At 39.8% G+C, this 18,511-nt stretch overlaps 1 protein-coding gene across 1 annotated transcript; it reads left to right on the plus strand.

Moving 5' to 3' along the window:
- Positions 1 to 7,912: 7,912 nt before the first annotated feature.
- On the plus strand, positions 7,913 to 11,591 carry LOC132892547 (colipase-like). The gene is given in 4 exon segments (XM_060930830.1): positions 7,913 to 7,957; positions 7,959 to 8,084; positions 8,292 to 8,414; positions 11,398 to 11,591. Coding segments are annotated over 4 exon segments (435 nt in total). The 3' UTR covers positions 11,539 to 11,591.
- The last annotated feature ends 6,920 nt before the right edge of the window (positions 11,592 to 18,511 follow it).

Below are 18,511 nucleotides of genomic sequence, written 5' to 3' on the forward strand. Positions count from 1 at the left end.
TGGCCAAAGCTATGCTACAAAAAAATCCATTACCACAGATTTTTTTTTTCCTAATCCTTACTGTTACAACCTAAGAACATTTATGCGCACTCTCTGTAACTGGTAAAAGTTCACTGGTACAGGCATGTCTTCAAAAAGTGACTGAGTCATCAACGCTTGTTGTTTTGTGTTAGAAACAATGCCTCAACCAACAGAGGTGTCATGGGGTATAAATTTTAAATGGTAATGTGATCAGAATAAGGTAATGAAACAGTTGACCAGAGTAATCAGATATACAACAAGCCTTGGTGTAAGTGTACAGCTGCTTCCTGAATGCCATGAAGAGGACTCGGACAGGGCAGGGTTCTTGGTTTGAAACTGGTTTTAACATCAGTCCTGATATTTTACAAGCACTTTGCTTTGTGTATGTGAATATCTCAAATATAAATATCTCGGATATGTTGGTATCTGTAATAGATATTGTACCATAACTAAACATCTAAATGGTTTCAAATGTTGCTCCAAGTCCAAACTAATAATTAATAACTAATAATTAAGCTTCATGATCTAGCATAATTTTATACATACATGATTAAAAAAAATTTGGGGTCCCACTCAAATTTTGTCATTTAATAACTAAAATGTATTTTTATTTTCTTTTGCATTTTAGTTATGATGTTCTGGTTCAGGGTTGAAGGAAAGGAAAGGGAGACAGAGCAGAGCAGAAAAAAATGTGGAGAAAGAAGAAACTTGCAGACCTGGAAAAGCTTCTCATTCTCTGATAATTGTTTGATGGTAGGAGTTGCTAGCTAGTAACTTTTAAGTGGTTCAGCCCTGATTTAAAAAAAAAAATTAAACACAATGCAATTATTTACAAATCCTTTTTGACTGGCTTGTATTCAGTTGAATACAATACAAAGACAAGATATTTCATGTTCAAACTGATACTTTTTTTTTGTAAATATACACTCTCTTTCTGAATTTGATGGCTGCAACATGTTCCAAAAAGGTTGGAAAGGGGTATATTTATTGCTGTGCTACATGTTTTAGTTGGCAACACTCAATAAGCCTTTGTTAATTGAGGACACTAATTGTTTGTTTTGAATGTGAAATTCTTTCCCATTCTTGCTTGACATGTGACTTCAGTTGCTCAACAGTCTGGAGTATCTATTGTCATATTCTGTGCTTTGTAATGCACAGCACATTTTCAATGGGAGGCAGGCAGGCCAGTTTAGCACCTGCACTCTTTTACATCAGCATAGCTTCATAGTAAAAGTGTAGAATGTGGCTTGGCATTGTCTTGCTATAGAAGAAGCAGGATTGTTCCTGAAAGAGACGTCGTCTAGATAGCATCATGCGTTGCTCCAAAACCTGTATGTACCTTTTTATAACATTTAATAGTACCTTCACAAGTGTGCATGTTACCCATGCTATGGACCCTTTTCACGTGACGTCACGACAAACGCGGCCGCCATTTTGGACATGTACTACCAGTAGTTTACCACAGCCAACATTGAGGAACGGCAGCAAAGAAAGTGTTTATTTTCAGCAAGACTTCCATCATGCCACTATATTGTTGTGCACCTGGATGTAGTAACCATCAACACACAAGGCAAGGGTTATCATTTTATCGGATCCCGACGGAGAAGATGGATAGCGGCCATTAACAGATTGTCAGCCCTCGGCATACCAGCGCTTGTGTAGTGACCACTTTGTTGGCGGTAAGACGAATAAAATTAGCCAGAAAAGGCATTACATTGCTGTTAACATTCTGTGGCGGCGAGTGTGTAACCAAATAGGTTAAAATAACCCATTGTAACCTCTTTGTTCTTCTGTAGTAGCTATTAGCTAACGACATTAGCTAGCGTTGTGTTCCTTTGCTGTTGGTAGACTGTAGGACAGATCAGAGGCAGTGTTCTACAAACAGCGCTTAATTTGAGGGGGAGCAAACCGGAGCGCGCTCCGGAACCTCGGGCGTTGGCTCCGGCAGCTATTTACACTGGATCCAGTGATCCGACACCTCTCTTGACTATGTAACAAAAAAAAAAAACGATTGTCTTTAGGCTTGCCATCCTTCCACTTGCGAGTGGTAAGTGATCTGCGCTGGGATCGCACACACAGCGGCTCAGTCCCGAATCGTGGCTCGTGCACTTCACTCGCGCGCTGTGTGAGCTGCGCAGGGCCGGAGTGCGCACCCTCCAGAGGGCACTCGCTGTTCAGGGCGGAGTGATTTGGAGCGCAGGATGCCTGCGGAGCTGAGCGTATCCGTGTTGCTGTTTGGTGTTGCTGTGTGCAGACGAATCGTGTATTGGTGTTGCTGTGTGCACACTAATCGCTTTTAAAAACGTTAATCTGATGATCCGCTGATCCGGTCTAATGTAAACATGGGCTAAGTGTTCAAAACAAGAGGAACATGTATTTGTCTCTTAAATCCAGGCCGTTCCCTGTAATCTCTAACAACGGTTGGAGAAAGTAATGGCAAATAGTGAGTGCATAAACCATAGAAGGTAAACTGTACACAGCGCCAGGGCAGTGTGATGGTATGTCTACTTTTAGATTGTGTTAGCTTATCAATGAACACACTCGTCACTCGACGAGTTTCACGTCTTTACGACGGATACTTAAATGTGTGTTAGATATTATTGTTGCAGTCTAAGCAGTCATTGTAGCAGCTAGATGAGCGAGAACCGAAAGGGTCTGTGCCATAAACCGTTATTTCTGTACGGCGTTGCTAATGTGTCGTTACTGTTATTTCTCCCTCTGCTCGCCCTGTAAATGCCCTACGTCGCTGGATAGCGAAGGTGTTTTCTGCATCTCGCTCCTTTTTCTTGTATGTTCTCCGTTTGTCGCCTTCCTCGCATTCAAACCAATTCGAGCCGAAGTCCGCTACATGTCCAAAATGGTGGTCGCGTTTACGAAGGTCACGTGACTGAAAAGGGTCTATAGACAACCCCCATACCATCACAGATGCTGGCTTTTGAACATTGTGTTGGTAACAGTCCGGATGGTCATTTTCCTCTTTAGCCCAGAGGACACAATGTCCATGATTTCCAAAACCAAGTCGAAATGTGGACTTGTCAGATGAGCATAGGCCCAGAGAATTTGGTGGTGTTTCTGGATGTTGTTGATGTATGACTTTTGGTTTGCATGGTAGATGCAGTGACGATCTGCGTTTACTGACACCAGTTTTCAAGTGTTCCTGAGCCCATGCAATAACCTCCTATATACAATCGTGTCAGTTTTTAATGCAGTGCTGCCTGAGGGATTGAAGGTTGTGTTCACTATGGACACTTGGGTGCTTGTCTTGTCTCTGGGTGATGCTATATACACCTGGGTGTAAATTGGCTATCTACCCCAGGTACAAATAGCTTTGCTGGCTACTGGCGCACTGGGTGCAAATAACATTCGCCTAAATAAAAACCGTATTACATCGAATACAAACATCATCTATACCTCCCCAACTTGAGCAAAAACATTACTCCACCATCTCTGCACCACATGTGGGGGAAACAATGCACATAAATAGATTTGAATTCATTTCTCTCTTTTTTTTATTCAGAGAAAATGCATTCAAAATGGGTGGGGTACTGAGGGTGTGGTCAAGTGCCAAATGTGAATGAGCAGGTGGAGTTGTATAGAAATAGTGGGTGAGCGTTTATTAGTTTGAGTGATTTCAGTGTTGAGTGGACTATTATGTTGGCTCAAACAGGATGTAAAACACGGAGCTCAGAATAAAGAATGAAGTGTGTATCTCTCTCTCAAAATTCAGTTCAAGCGCTTTTAACATTGTCACAAAGCAGTTTTGCAGGAATATATAAATTTTACAGCCCCAAATCAGAAGAAGTTGTGATGGTATGTTGAAATTAAAACGGAAAGCAATGACTTGTAAATAACCTTTAATCTGTATTGCACTCAAAACAGTATAACAGTATTCCATGTTTTACCTCGTGAATTTTATTTATTTTTTCCCCAAAATAAACACATTACAATTTTGATTCTTGTAACAGATTTCAAAAAAGTTGTGATGGTAAAACATTTACCACTTTATAATGTTGCCATTCATTCTCACAGCATTTGTTTAGGGACTGAGGACATCAGGTGATATTTTGTCCTGTTCTTCCTGCAAACAAGTCTTAAGGTGTGCAACAGTATGGGGTCGTCATTATTGTATTTTTCATTTCAAAATTCACCACACATTCTCTGTTGGGGACAGACACCCTCTTCTTCCCCAGCCATGCCTTTGTAATGTGTGCAGAACTTGGTTTTGCATGGTCTTGTTGAAATATCCCTGGAAAAGATGTCAAATTGAAGGTAACATATGCTGCTCCTGAATCCGTGTACTTTTCTGAATTAATGCTGCTTCATAGAAGTGCTAGTTACCTTAGTAAAGGGCACTGACATTCAGCCTGAAATTCAGGAATGGATGTATATTAACAAATGAAATAGCATTGTTCAAACAAAACATGACATATCTTCAGCAGCAAACTGTTACTTTTCAAGCTGGGATTTCAGCTCAGCTAAAAAAGTAACAGGGCAAAAGATTTTGTAAGGGATTAGTGGCAAGCTGCTAGGTAGCTCCGTCATGTGTAGCTGTCGATGTTGATTTTAAAAGTAACTCAGTAAATTACACCGGGAAATGAATACTTGAGTCTGAGTGAAAAATACTGTGGTGACCTTGTGTGGAAGAAGAGTCTAGAGACAGAAATCTTAGTTTCTTGGTTGTTAGCCTGTGCTACTTGCTCTCGATAGCACTGGCTTGACTGCTTTATTAGCATTCGCTAACACTACTGATGAATGCTACACGGGCTGGAAGATTACTTCACTGCTGTGCTGACGGCATCGATTCACAGTTAAGCTTGCGTTGGCCTTTGAGAAGGCAGAGAGTGATAAATTTTTGGTCCTTCCCACTATAAATCAAAATCTGATTGGTTAATTTATATCACTTCCTACATAAACATACACAGCCGTGGCCTTCTGTCCCGATGATGAAGTCTGAACCAATAAGTGAACAGCTCTAAACTCTTCTCTGCCTAGAGACAATGAACAAAAAAATCTTATTGGATTTAACTCTAATGTTCTCAGAGTAGTAACCCTTTCATTTCTAAAAAAAAAAAAAAATTGATAGAAAATTAGGCCAAGTTAGAAGAGAATAATTACAATGAAAGCATATAAAATTTGAAATGCCGATATGTTTGGGCCTTCTCTGAAGGCCTAGAAGGCCCCGACAGTTCCCCTCTGCATATCTTGGGTTCATACTGTCTGCAGTAAACTGCAAGTCAAAGTAAATTTAGAAGTCACTGCTTTCTTATTTTTAATTTGCATTTTCCATCCCATCCCAAGTTTTTCTGATTTGGGGTTCTGCATCTATGAATTTATGAGCAAGCCTGATGTGGTAGTAGCAGGGCAAAACCCCCTGAGATGACATGAGGAAGAAACTTTGAGAGGAACCAGACTCAGAAGGGAACCCATCCTCATCTGGGTGACCCTGGATAGTGTGGTTTTATAAATAACTCGCTTCTATAACTTTGCGCTATATAGTCAAAAAGTGCAATTGTGTAACCGGGAAAGTCATTGTAGTTTTAACATGACGACGTCTATTTTGATGGTTATCAACTATTCACTGCTGGAGACTTGAATGCAAGACTGTGGCAACTGCAGTCCTAAAGTTATCATAGTAACTGTGGTCTGTAAAAAAAAAAAAAAAAGTGCTTGTAAATATCATATCGAATGCTTTGAGCATCTCTACTTTGGGTGACATAAAGCAGCTTTCTTCATCTGTCAGCATGGGTGTTCCAATAATTACTTACCTGCAGAAGTTAAAAGATTGATCATAGAAGAATCCACAGTGAAATTGATTGGTTTTGCTGGTTGCCTGTTACGACGAGAAAGTCATGAGAAAATACTTCATGTATGGGAACACGAGCATGGAATTCATTCAGTCAAGTAAGTACTGTAAACACCACAGAATTGTCTTTTTTTTTTTAAGTTTAATTTGATTTTGATTTCCTTCACTGATTTTCCTCGAGCTCATATGCTACCAGATTACAACAATCTTTGGGCTGTTCAAGGAAGCTGTTAGGACGATAGGGTCATGGACTACATTTGATCTACCTATGTAAACACTAAAAGGGGAAGTACATGTAAGCTTACTTACACTGCATCATTTGCACTTTTGTTTTGGGAGTTGATCCTTCAATAAAGTTTCCTTTTCAGTTCTTTGACTTGTCCTTGTTTTTTTTTCGCACTTTTTATGACTCAACACAAAGACAGAGGAGTTGTAGGCTTCGTGACTTGGATAATCAGACTTTACTCCGCCACTGAAGTGTGCAGAATACAGTCACGTGTTGTCTGTTGGTGTAAAATTTTGACTGCGAATTCTGTCTAACCACGCTTTTCCACGCTTAGCTTCTTTAGGTATTCTATAAAACTTTAAATCAGGACTCCTTTTTACGGTTATTTGAACAAGTTGGCGCATAATAAAAGTAATTTTTCCTCATGTGAATTTGAAGAAATGACTGAGGTTATCTGACTTGGTAAACAAATATAGTGCCAGGTTACCCCGCAAGGCATTATGGGTATGTGAAAGTAGAGAATTGGTCTCCTCAGTTACCAAACTTCTTTTAACAGAGTGTTGTTACATTACATTTACAGGCATTTAGTAGTTGCTCTTATCCAGAGTGATGTACAACATACCCAGAGCAGCCTGCGGAGTAGATGGGGGTTCAAGGGCACTTCAGCCATTCCTGCTGGTCTAGAGAATCGAACTAGCGACCTTTTGGTCCAAAGCAGCTTCTCTAATCTTTAGGCCATGGCTTGTTTAAAAGAAGAGGTGATGCAACACAGTGGTAAACATGCCTCCATCCCACCTTTTTTTGAAATGTGTTCCTGGCATCAAATTCAAAAATGAGTACATCTTTTTCAAATAATAATAAAATTTCTCAATTTTAACATTTGATATGTTGCCTTTGCACTATTTTCAATGAAATATAGGATTTCCATAATTTGCAAATAATCACATTTTGTTTTTATTTGTATTTTACACAACCCAATTTTTTTGGAAAGGGGGTTTTATTTACAGGCTTGACTAAACAAATATATTTTCAGCTTAGACTTAAACACTGAGACTGTGTCTGAGTCCCGAACACTAATTAGAAGGCTGTTCCATAACTCCTAGCCTTCTGCATTCAAGGTACAAACAAATAGCCTGCACCTTTTGATCCAAGTAGGCAGGGTGGGTCATAAAACACCAGAAGGTCGCTCGGGTACTGTGGCACAAGATATAATCCATGCAAAATTTGGCTGGGAGCCAATGCAGTGTGTATAAGATGGGGCAATGTGGTCTGGTTCTAGTAAGGACTCTCGTTGCTGCATTCTTTCTCTCTAACATGCCTAAAAAGTCTTTGTCAAACCCGAGGTCTCTGATGTGTTTTGCTATTACCGTAGGTGCCCCATGTATTTTAGTATTTTCTGCTATTAGGTGCCCCAAGTGTTTGTTTTGTTTTGCTATTAATCTCATCAGGCTTAACAAGGCCAAAATTTCTGAACAGTAAGACATTGTTAGTAAAATTCATATACAATATATAGATATTTTATATAGTTTTATATATTGGGATGGGGGATAACAGGGGGGTTGGCCATGGCACCATACAAGCTAGAACCGGCACTAATTCTATACTCTGATTGATTGATTACATTTTGAATGATTTTAGTCCAGGTCTGTTTCAGTGGCTTATTTGAAACGCAGAAATATTGCCTTAATAATACATTACCCATTATAATGCTTGTTGGGAATAAGCCTTCTGTCATTAGCATAGACTAAAGGGGGGGGGGAAGCTGTGTTTGTACAGCTGTCAAGAACTTAGAGCTTGGTCACAAATGTACTTAAGCTGTATTTGAGAAAGATGACCTTTGTTAACGCTGGGCACGGTTCAGAATGGGCGGTCTGATATATAGGGGGGGGAAAAAAAGCAGAACCTGTGGAAAGGAATTGTGGATCTAGACACAACGGGATGAAGGCTGTGTTAGTGATTGCAATGTGCCTGATGGCTCTGGCCCTGGCCACTACTCATGAAACCTCTGATGAAAGGGGCATTATCATCAACCTGGTAAGAGCGCTGAAACTTGAGAGCAAGCAGCTGAACCGAATTATTAACGTTGCCAGAGTACTTTTTTGGATCTGCCATGGAACCTGAAAATATAAACTGTTCTATATTTTCTTCCTTTCTTGGGGTCAAAGATAACTGATCTTGCACATTCCAATGTATCGATCTGTATTCCAATTAGCATTTCTTGTTGAAATGTCTGCTCTGTAGAATAATGGGGAGCTGTGCTTCATCAGTGCACAGTGCAAGAGCTCCTGCTGCCATCGTCATTCTGCTACTAGCCTGGCTCGCTGCGCCCCACGCTCTGCAGAGAATGAAGTATGCTCTAAAAAGGTAAAGGCCATGCCACGGACGTTTTCAAAACAACTTGGGCCCTATAACAATTCACGGATCAGCATAACTCTATGGCCTAATTAATTTCAGGTCAACATAAAGAACGTAATCAATTTCTTCTTGTATTTAAAATTATTGAATATTTAATGGCAACATTTTCAAAGAAAAAAAACAAACATGGTGTTTTCTATTGTCATTGAATTTGCACTCACCTATGTATTTGCCTTCACACGAAGGCAAAATTAAGCAAAAAACTCTAACAAAGCTGTAAAAGATGAGGACAAAACACTTCCTCCATAGATAATGCAGTCGACTGAAGAAAGAGGCAATCTTGTAGTAACCACTTACTCGATAAACAGTATAGGAAATGCTAACTAATATTTAAGAGGAAACATTGTCAGTGTCACACAAATTGGGGGAAAAAATTAATTAGTACATCTATTAGCAAGGCATTATTATGCCTGGGGGCAGAAAATGTAAACATTTAGTCCTTTTAAATGTTTTAATTCATTTTCATGTACATTTTCCATTCTATCAGTCAACAGTGGCATTCTTTCATAAATGCTTAACTGGGATTTTACTGAGTGCTTCTCCTGTTTACTGCCCCTACAGTGACCTGTGATGAAAGCACTTTGTACAGTTGTGGTCAGAAGTTTACATACAGTGACATGAATGTCATCTTGGATATGGTGGTCATGGCAATATTGGGCTTTCAATGATTTCTCTGAACTGTTCGTTTTCTGTGGCGAAATGATTGCATAACATGTTTCTTTAATAGAAAAAACCCATGAATTTGGTGTAGAAGTTTTGTTATTTTGGGTTTTCTGAAATCAACACAGGGTCAAAATTTACAGACTCGGATTATTAATTCAGAGGTGCTGAAACTTCTAAAATGTCTCTTATCTTGCCAAGGCTGAGGCCTCTTAACCTCCTGTTAGTGATCATGATTGACTACAGCTGGTAGCTTCTCTGTGCCTTCATAACAAGGGCTTGTTTACAGCACTCCTTGGATTGACCAACACACAGTAAAATGGGAAAGTCCAAGGAGCTCAGTGCAGATCTGAGAAAGAGGATCACAGATGTACACAACGCAGGAATGTCTCTTGGAGCCATTTCTAAACAACTGCAGATCCCAAGATCAGTTCAAACAATTGTATGCAAGTTATTGTGAGGTGTAGTCACTTTGCCAAGCCACTTTGCTTCAAGAAAACCCAAACTGTCACCCTCAGCTGAAAAGGAAATTGGTTTGGATGGTCAGGAACCACCAATGCACAGCCCTGCCATGAACTGGAAGCTGATGGATCACTGCCTATAGTTCAGTGAGTTTTATATCACCATGGACTAAGAGGCTGCTATCCAAGAAATAACCCCCTGCTCCAAAATTGACACCTTCAAGCTTAACTAAAGTTTGAAGCTGATCACACGGACAAAGTGTGGTCCGTGTGGTCAGCTTCAAACTTTAGTTAAGCTTGAAGGTGTCAATTTTGGAGCAGGGGGTTATTTCTTGGATAGCAGCCTCTTAGTCCATGGTGATCATATTCTGGATGATAGCTGTATTTGTCAGATGAGACAAAGACGGAGTTGTTTGGCCACAATGACCACGACGTACAGAGGGACACTGTACCAGCTGGTGGTGGTGGTAGGATCATCATGCTTTGGGGCCGTTTTACTGCAAGTGGAACCGGTTCATTGCATAAAGTGGATGGAATAATGAAGAACTACCTCAGAAGTCTTCAGCATAACCTCAAACCATTGGAAACTTGAACATGATTGGGAGTCACAACAGGAAAATGAACCCAAACACGCATCAGAGCTGGTTGTGGAGGATAAAGCAGGCTAACATTAAGCTTAAAACAAGCCTTGACTTCAACCCTATTGAAAATGTATGGACTGTGCTTATATGGGGCGGCACGGTGGTGTAGTGGTTAGCACAGTTGCCTCACAGCAAGAAGGTTCCGGGTTCGAACCCAGCGGCCGGCAAGGGCCTTTCTGTGTGGAGTTTGGATGTTCTCCCTGTGTCTGTGTGGGTTTCCTCCGGGTGCTCCGGTTTCCCCCACAATCCAAAAGACATGCAGTTGGGTTGACGTGGGGCGGCCTTGGGCTGAAGTGCCCTTGAGCAAGGTACCGAACCTGACTGCTCTCCGGGCGCTCTAGTGTGGCTGCCCGCCGCTCTGGGTGTGTGCGTGTGTTCACTGCTTCAGATGGGTTAAATGCAGAGGATGAATTTCACTGTGCTTGAAGTGTGCATGTGACGAATAAAGGTTTCTTCTTAAGTTGAGTCTGTGCCAAGAAAAAAAAAATTTAATTGAACTCTACCAATTCTACCATGAAGAGTTGTGGTCTATCCAACCAGAATTCTGCCAGAAGCTTGTTCATGGTAAACAAAAAATGTTTTGGTGAATCTTGCAAAGAGACATTTTACCCAAATATTAGGTGTGCTGTATGTAAATTTTTGACCCTGTATATGTATACTTTTGATCCTATGTTGATTTCAGAAAACCTAAGGAAATTTGTGCACTGAATTCTAGTTGTTGTTTTTTTTCAAGATATATGCTGTACAATCATTCTGCCACAGAAAAAGAACAGTTCAGAGAAATCATTGAAAGCCCAAATATTGCCATGACATGTCACTGTATGTAAACTTCTGACCTCAAATGTATGTAGTGTATGCAGAGCTTACAGCTGGTTTTGAGAAGGTCCAGTTGTTCTAGCTGATGCATAGCATGACCTGAAGTTTGAAAGTGATGAAGGAGGGCCTGCTGGCCTTTCTCATAAGTTTATATTAGCTGACTATTGTAGCTGACATTGGAAGAAAAGCATATATTGTGTTGCTCTTCATAGGATTCCTAAAATTTGTTGACTGCCTATTTACCATATCTGTCTTTTTATAATGGTCTGGTAGTGGTCCATTGAAGATATTGGTTGGATATTACGGGAGTCACACAGAAGTTCTGATACTTTGAGTGCTTTCCCCCCCACATAGAGCCTGTATGGAACATATTACTACTGCACTTGTGAGGACGGACTTAAATGTGAAGGTGACTGGTCCGTTGGAGGATCCATCGTCAACACCAACTTTGGAACTTGCAAAGACCCCCATCAGGTTTCGAATACCAGCAACTAATGCTTTCTACACAACACAGAATGGAACAAAGTGAAAACTCAAATTGTGCAAACAGGCAATGCATTAAATATACAAGGATATTATTAAAAGATATGAGAAAATGTGAATTACTTTAAGGGCAATTCAAAACAAGTAAATGCTATACTTCACCAGTCAATATATCAGTGAAAAGCTGTACTTGGATTATTAGTGGCAATCCAGGAAAAAAGATTATAGTACACTTTAGTCATCCCTCCATTTATAACATAACATATATTAAAGTACATTGATAAATTTCTAAGTGAAGGGGACATTTTGCCTGTACCAGCATAACACTGATTCATGATCGCATTCTGTCATGGAATTACATTTTGAAACCCTACAATCAATAAACAAATATTACAAAAATCACGAGTCAAATTACTGCATCCCAGCTAAACATATTTTTGTATGTATTCTGTACCAGGGAGCCAAACTGTCGGTATCTGAGCATGTACAGTAGATGGTCATTCACCCATATATCAGGGTGATAAGAATCTCATCTCTGGCAGATAAGAAATGGGGAAAAAACAATTATTAGTGCAATGATGCAATGGCTTCCTCCATGTAAGATTGATCAATAACTTAAGAGGAGCAGCATTTATTTTGAGGTTTGAGATTGGATGTCCTAATAGCATACAAACTGTTTCACAAATTGGACTGGAAACCTGTAAATTTGACATCCTTTTTCTTCAAATAAATGTTCCTGGATCAGGTTTGACTTGGATCCCTGAATGAGATCAAAGCACAAAGGAGATCATCTAAAACCCCAAATCAGAAAACTTTGTGATGTATGTTGAAATTAAAACTGAAAACGATGATTATTTACAAATCTTTGAACTGCATTGTGTTCAAAACAATACAACAGCACATTTTATATTTTCATGAATTTTATTTCTTCAAAAGAAGCACATTTCAATTTTGATTCTTTTCAACCAAAGATGGAAAGGACACATTTCCACTGTGTGAGGGGCCATTACAGATGCCGCCGAGCCCAGAGAAGTTGACAGTGCTTCTGGACACAGTTAACATAAGGCCTCCTTTTTACACAGTAAAGTTTTAACTGAAATTTATAGATGTAATTCCATATTTTAGTGCTTGACAAAGGTTTGCTAAAGTAATCCTGAGCCCATGTGGTTCTATCAACTATAGATGAATGATGTTTTTTGATGCAGTGCTGTCTAAGGGATCGGAAATCATGTGTTGTTCAGCTTAGGCTTGTGCCCTTGCCCTTTTGTGCACCAAAATTCCTCCAAATTCCTTGAATTGGGTGAAATATGAAATCCCTTCATATCTTTCTGTGAGGAATATTGTTTCTAAACCTTTCAATAATTTTCTCATGCATTTGTTGGCAAACTGGAAATCCTCAGCCCATCTTTGCTCCTCAGAGACCAGGTTTTTCCTGGATACTGCTGTTGTACCAAATCATGAATACACTCACGTGTTGACATCACCTGGTGTAGTGGTTAGCACTGTAGCCTCACAGCAAGAAGGTCCTGGGTTCGAGCCCAGCGGCTGGCGAGGGCCTTCCTGTGTGGAGTTTGCATGTTCTCCCCGTGTCTGTGTGGGTTTCCTCCGGGTGCTCCGGTTTCCCCCACAGTCCAAAGACATGCAGGTTAGGCTAATTGGTGGCTCTAAATTGATCGTAGGTGTGAATGTGAGTGTGAATGGTTGTGTGTCTATGTCAGCCCTGCGATAACCTGGCGACTTGTCCAGGGTGTACCTCGCCTCTCGCCCATAGTTAGCTGGGATAGGCTCCAGCTTGCCTGTGACCCTGTAGAACAGGATAAGTGGCTACAGATGATGGATGGATGGATAGATGACATCACCCGTTTCAAATCACATCATGATTTAATTATTTTACCTCATTACTAGCCCTAAATTGCCTCTGTCCCAATTTTTTTTTTTTGGAATGTGTTACAGGCCTGAAATGCAGGAATGGCTGTATATTAAGAAATGAAATGAAGTTGACCAGGCAAAACATGAAATATCTTGGGTTCATTCTGTCTGCAATGAAATGCAAGTCAAAGTAAATTTAGAAAGTACTGCTTTCTTTTTTTAATTAGCATTTTCCATACCGTCCCAGCTTTTTTCTGATTTGGGATTCTACTAGCTCTACATGTCGACCTACGTTTTCACATTTAAAATTAAGTGAAAGTAATACATGCAGAGGTTATCGTCTACATTTACTCATCATGACCAAGTTTTCATGTTTTCTCCGTACTCCAGCATACACTGGTTATTAGAGCGTTTTATCCTGAGTAGTCAATCAGAAACATACCATTTGCTTATCTGATTGTTGCTCAGATATCAGTTATCAGTCTACTTCTAAGAGATACAGCAAAGTTTAAATCATGGGCTTTGGTTGCATTTAATAATTAATGTGCAGATCTACATAAGGCAGCCCAAGCATACAAGATTTAGTGATAAACTTGCCATTTTCTGTTGCTTCTTTAGAAGCCTGAAACACTTATCTTCCATAAGTGTTGGATAACTGAATAAGGCAAGATGTCAACCAGAATAAGTGCTTCATTGTTTGCCTCAAAATTCCCAGTAACCATTGCTCTGCTTATTCATCTGGCACCTACGTTGTTTTATGTTAGACTGCTAAGATGTGTTTTTATGTTATTGTACAGTATATTGCTAACTTCGCATAAAAGCACCTATTAGTAGTACCTAGTGTTGTAGTGCTTGAGATCGGTTTCTTCTTGTAATCAACCACATTTTTAATTCAGCCTTGTCTTTGTCTCATGCATAAGAGGATTGTATTTCAAGACTGGTCAAGACAATAACTGTGGGGATATCACTAAATTGCCTGTGCATTTTCTGATTAACATCATTACTGTGATTGGATGTAAAAACCACTCAAAGTCTGTCTGGTCTCTGTCTTGCTACACTCTGGTCTTTTGAGAATTAATTTTGAGTTCTCAAATTAACACAATTGTTCCCACTTTTTGGTTCATTTGTGTGCTCCTCTGAAAGACCTTGACTGCTTATCCTGTGGCCACATTAAACTAAACCATGTGCACAATTTAGTACATCTTTACCGAGGAAATGAAGAAGGCTTGTCAAGTCATTTGTAATTCTTGGGTTTCATGTGACATCACATCTGCCTCATTAGTTATTCAAAACTTTAGCTGGTGGTCTACCAAAGCTCAGTTGTTAAAGTGTTTGTACGGAGGAGGTGCATTGCTCGCATGAAAAATGCCTTATACTTGCATTGTTTTAGGTTGTTTGAATCGATCAAACCATGAAACTGATGAGTTTCTTCAAGGTTCCCAGTGAACTAATAAAAAAAGGGTGAACGAACACAGGATTTCAAAAAAAGACATTGAGAAAGGTGGCTTTTGAACCTCTCAGTGAAATCGGAGGGAGCCGAGTCGAAGCATGCTCGAGTTTGCAGTGATCACTTGGTGAAAGGTTTGTATATCCCTCTCAGCTATGTCCTTAGTGTTTTGCAAGTACTTTTCTTGTTGTGTCATTATTTGACGGTACTTTTTTTTTTTTTTAAAGTCACAAAGCGCTAAAGTCCCCAGCTGCTTCTTTGTTTACTCCTCACTCCTCACAAATTCCATATACATGAAGGTTGTGACAAAATTCTTACCCAGCCAAACAATTAGAATGCGCTGTGATCACTTCTTCGTCTTGTTTAACTAAGATCCAGGTCTTTTAAAGGGGTTTCTGATGATCTTTGTGAATGATTTACCTGAAAGATAAGAGCGAACACAAGTGAGAATCAAGTGAACTGTTGTTTGTTTACACTTCAACTTGCAGCGCTTCGTTGTAAAGACACGAACGAAAAGCTTAAAAAAAAAAAAGAACACACACTTACACGGGCAAAAACAATACAGGATTCATTCAGCAGCGACTTGATAGCGAGGTCCTTTACCCAGCCACATACAAAAGAGTTGTAAGCCTCCATACTCTTCCACACTTTCATCTGTTTTACGGTATAGAAGGACGTCTGCAACACTAGATAGTTCGAGATGTCTGGGAACTCGACTGAAGGGTGGTTTTCAAGATTGTATGACATCCTTCTTTCCCAGACTGTAGGGATCGATTCCATTGCAATCTTCTGAATATATCTAAAGCAAGGAGTGGCTTCTAGATTACGAGCATACTCTAAGTTATCGCTAGTTGTTTGCACTATGGCAGCCGTTTTGGTTTGCTAGACCACCAGCTGTTTTACCGGAAGTGAAACTGCTAAGAAAAGTCACGTGACTGAAACCCAAGAATTGCAGCTTGCCTTGCAGGCAACAGAGGCCGCTGCAAATTACAAAAACAAGCAGGTTAACTATTTTGGATGGAAAGGAGCTGTAGGCACTGTACTCTTTAGTGGAGGCCTATATGCAATGTCGTCTTTTTACAATTGTAAAACGTGGCCAAACTGTTTGATAGGTTTAACCTCTACGGTTAAAACTGTGCAGTAAAAAGGAAAACAAATTGACACATTTAAAAATCTGTGGTGGGTTTCCCAAAAGCCTCTTAATGCTAAGAGCGTCTTCACTAGGAGAGAGGGTGTTCATTGTGCCACTCGCTCTACCATTTAACGATGATCTTTGTGCTACGATGCTCTTGGGAAACTCGGCTCTGTTTTGTCAGCTCCATCCACATGTCATAATTGAAATACTACAGTGTATGACTAGAGTGAACCGTATTTTGCCTCTTTAGGAATATGTTGACACTGAATGGTAATAAGTGCCTAATTTTATATCATGGTTTACAATAACATTACAATGTATTTAAAAAAATTAAGTTAACCTCCCATGTTTATCGGAACCTGGTACGGTTAGGAATCCTGTCCAAGATGGCCTGCATTACATTCAAGATGCACTTCAGTGTGTCGCTCAGTACTTTCTCATTTTAAGTATAATCACAGTTTAACTAACACTAATTAGCACAAAGTAGTAAGTTACATGTTCTGCCTCTCAAGCAGTCTAACAGAATGTGTCTCAGTATATTCTAAGTGATTATGAAAAATGCTGGACAGTTGGGATGCATAGACCTTGAAATGCAATGTATCTGCTATATGACTAATGTGGTTAGTGTGCTTCTTAATTTGCTTCAATCTGTCATTGCAAGTTTATTGCACTAATGGATGTGATTAGACTTCTTGGCTTCAAGAACATAATGCATCCCCATCTGCAGAGGTTGCAAAATGGTAAATGAAGCTGCCATTTAGCAAATGCTTTACTTTGCTTCAGCTGTTTTAATGTAATAACACATGTCGGGCAAATGACTGAGCACCATCTATAGAGCAGCCACTGAATTCTTAATTCCACATTTGTGCCCTGATTACATGCATACAGTAAATATGCTACATAAACTTATACCAATGTTACAATATGCCAATGCTAATTAAAGGGGAACTGAAGGCAAACTTTTTTTTATCATCAAAATTCTATTTCTCTTATTAAATATAGAAATGCATTTTTGATGGCTATTTTGTCACTGCTATAGCAAGTTGAGTGTTTGAAATATGCTCTGTAATATATCAGTCCAGGGCGGCATGGTGGTGTAGTGGTTAGCGCTGTCGCCTCACAGCAAGAAGGTCCTGGGTTCAAGCCCCGGGGCCGGCGAGGGCCTTTCTGTGCGGAGTTTGCATGTTCTCCCCGTGTCCGCGTGGGTTTCCTCCGGGTGCTCCGGTTTCCCCCACAGTCCAAAGACATGCAGGTTAGGTTAACTGGTGACTCTAAATTGACCGTAGGTGTGAATGTGAGTGTGAATGGTTGTCTGTGTCTATGTGTCAGCCCTGTGATGACCTGGCGACTTGTCCAGGGTGTACCCCGCCTTTCGCCCGTAGTCAGCTGGGATAGGCTCCAGCTTGCCTGCGACCCTGTAGAAGGATAAAGCGGCTAGATATAATGAGATGAGATGAATATATCAGTCCATATGTCAAAGCAATGGCCATAAACGAGATTTGTTGAGACCTGTGCGAGACATCGTAGGACGGAAGTAAAATGTACAGCGGAGATCAGAGTGACCAACATCTGCCAACGATGTCAAAAGATGCGCGCGCCCTCCTTTAAATGCTGATGTAATCAAGTCGGAAGTTTTGTTTGTTTTGATAGCAATCAGGAAAGTTTGAAAAAAGTAAGCAGTAATTGTCATTTAAACTCGTTTTTGTGCAATATTTCGTTTGGAAAACAGTTTTCAAAATGGCGGCACTGACACCTGGCTGACACTTCACATTTTGAAGTCTTGCACAAGTCTCGTGAAGATCGCGCGGATAAGCGACGCCTGTCATGGACCAAACGAACTAAATTCAACATGACTAAAAACCGAATAGGCCGATAAGTATTATAATTAATTGCAATTAGTTGCTAATACGAGTCACGATATAAGGTTACTAAAACCAAAAACGTAATTGAATAACACGTTAATTAAGAAATAAAGCAAGTATAAAAAAGACTTCAGTTCTCCTTTAAGATAATTGCTTTAATTCACAAATAGACCAATTATTAAATAGGAAAACTTTAAGATGACTGTATAGTGTCAGTGAACTATTGAATTTACTGTACAATGACTAGATTGCTGCTCCTCACATTTGATGAATTTGAAGAAAAGAAAACTGCAGCAGCAGCCAGCCTTGTATAACCTTGCATGAGTTCATACATGCTTCATTCTCATCTGTCTTGTATGTTAAAGTTATCAAGAAGATAATCCGTTGGTAACTTGTGCTAGCTACTTAACTTTGCATTTAGCATTAAGCGAATATATATAAAAGAATGCATGATTGGATGCTAATCTTGTAGGCTGTCTTTAAAATTCCCCAGTTACAGATAAGAGCAGGTCTATTCTGCTCTGCCACCATTCTTCATGGGTGTTTTACTATCTATTTATGCATTGAGGTATTCAAGTCAAGAGGACAATAGCTGGAATGGGTGTTTTTTTGTTTTGTTTTTTTTCCCTAAAGAATAAATGCTTTCATTATTTTTTGTTTCCCTTAGGTAAC

This window comes from Neoarius graeffei, chromosome 10 (assembly GCF_027579695.1).
Source record: "Neoarius graeffei isolate fNeoGra1 chromosome 10, fNeoGra1.pri, whole genome shotgun sequence".
In the NCBI taxonomy this organism is placed as follows: Eukaryota; Metazoa; Chordata; class Actinopteri; order Siluriformes; family Ariidae; genus Neoarius; species Neoarius graeffei.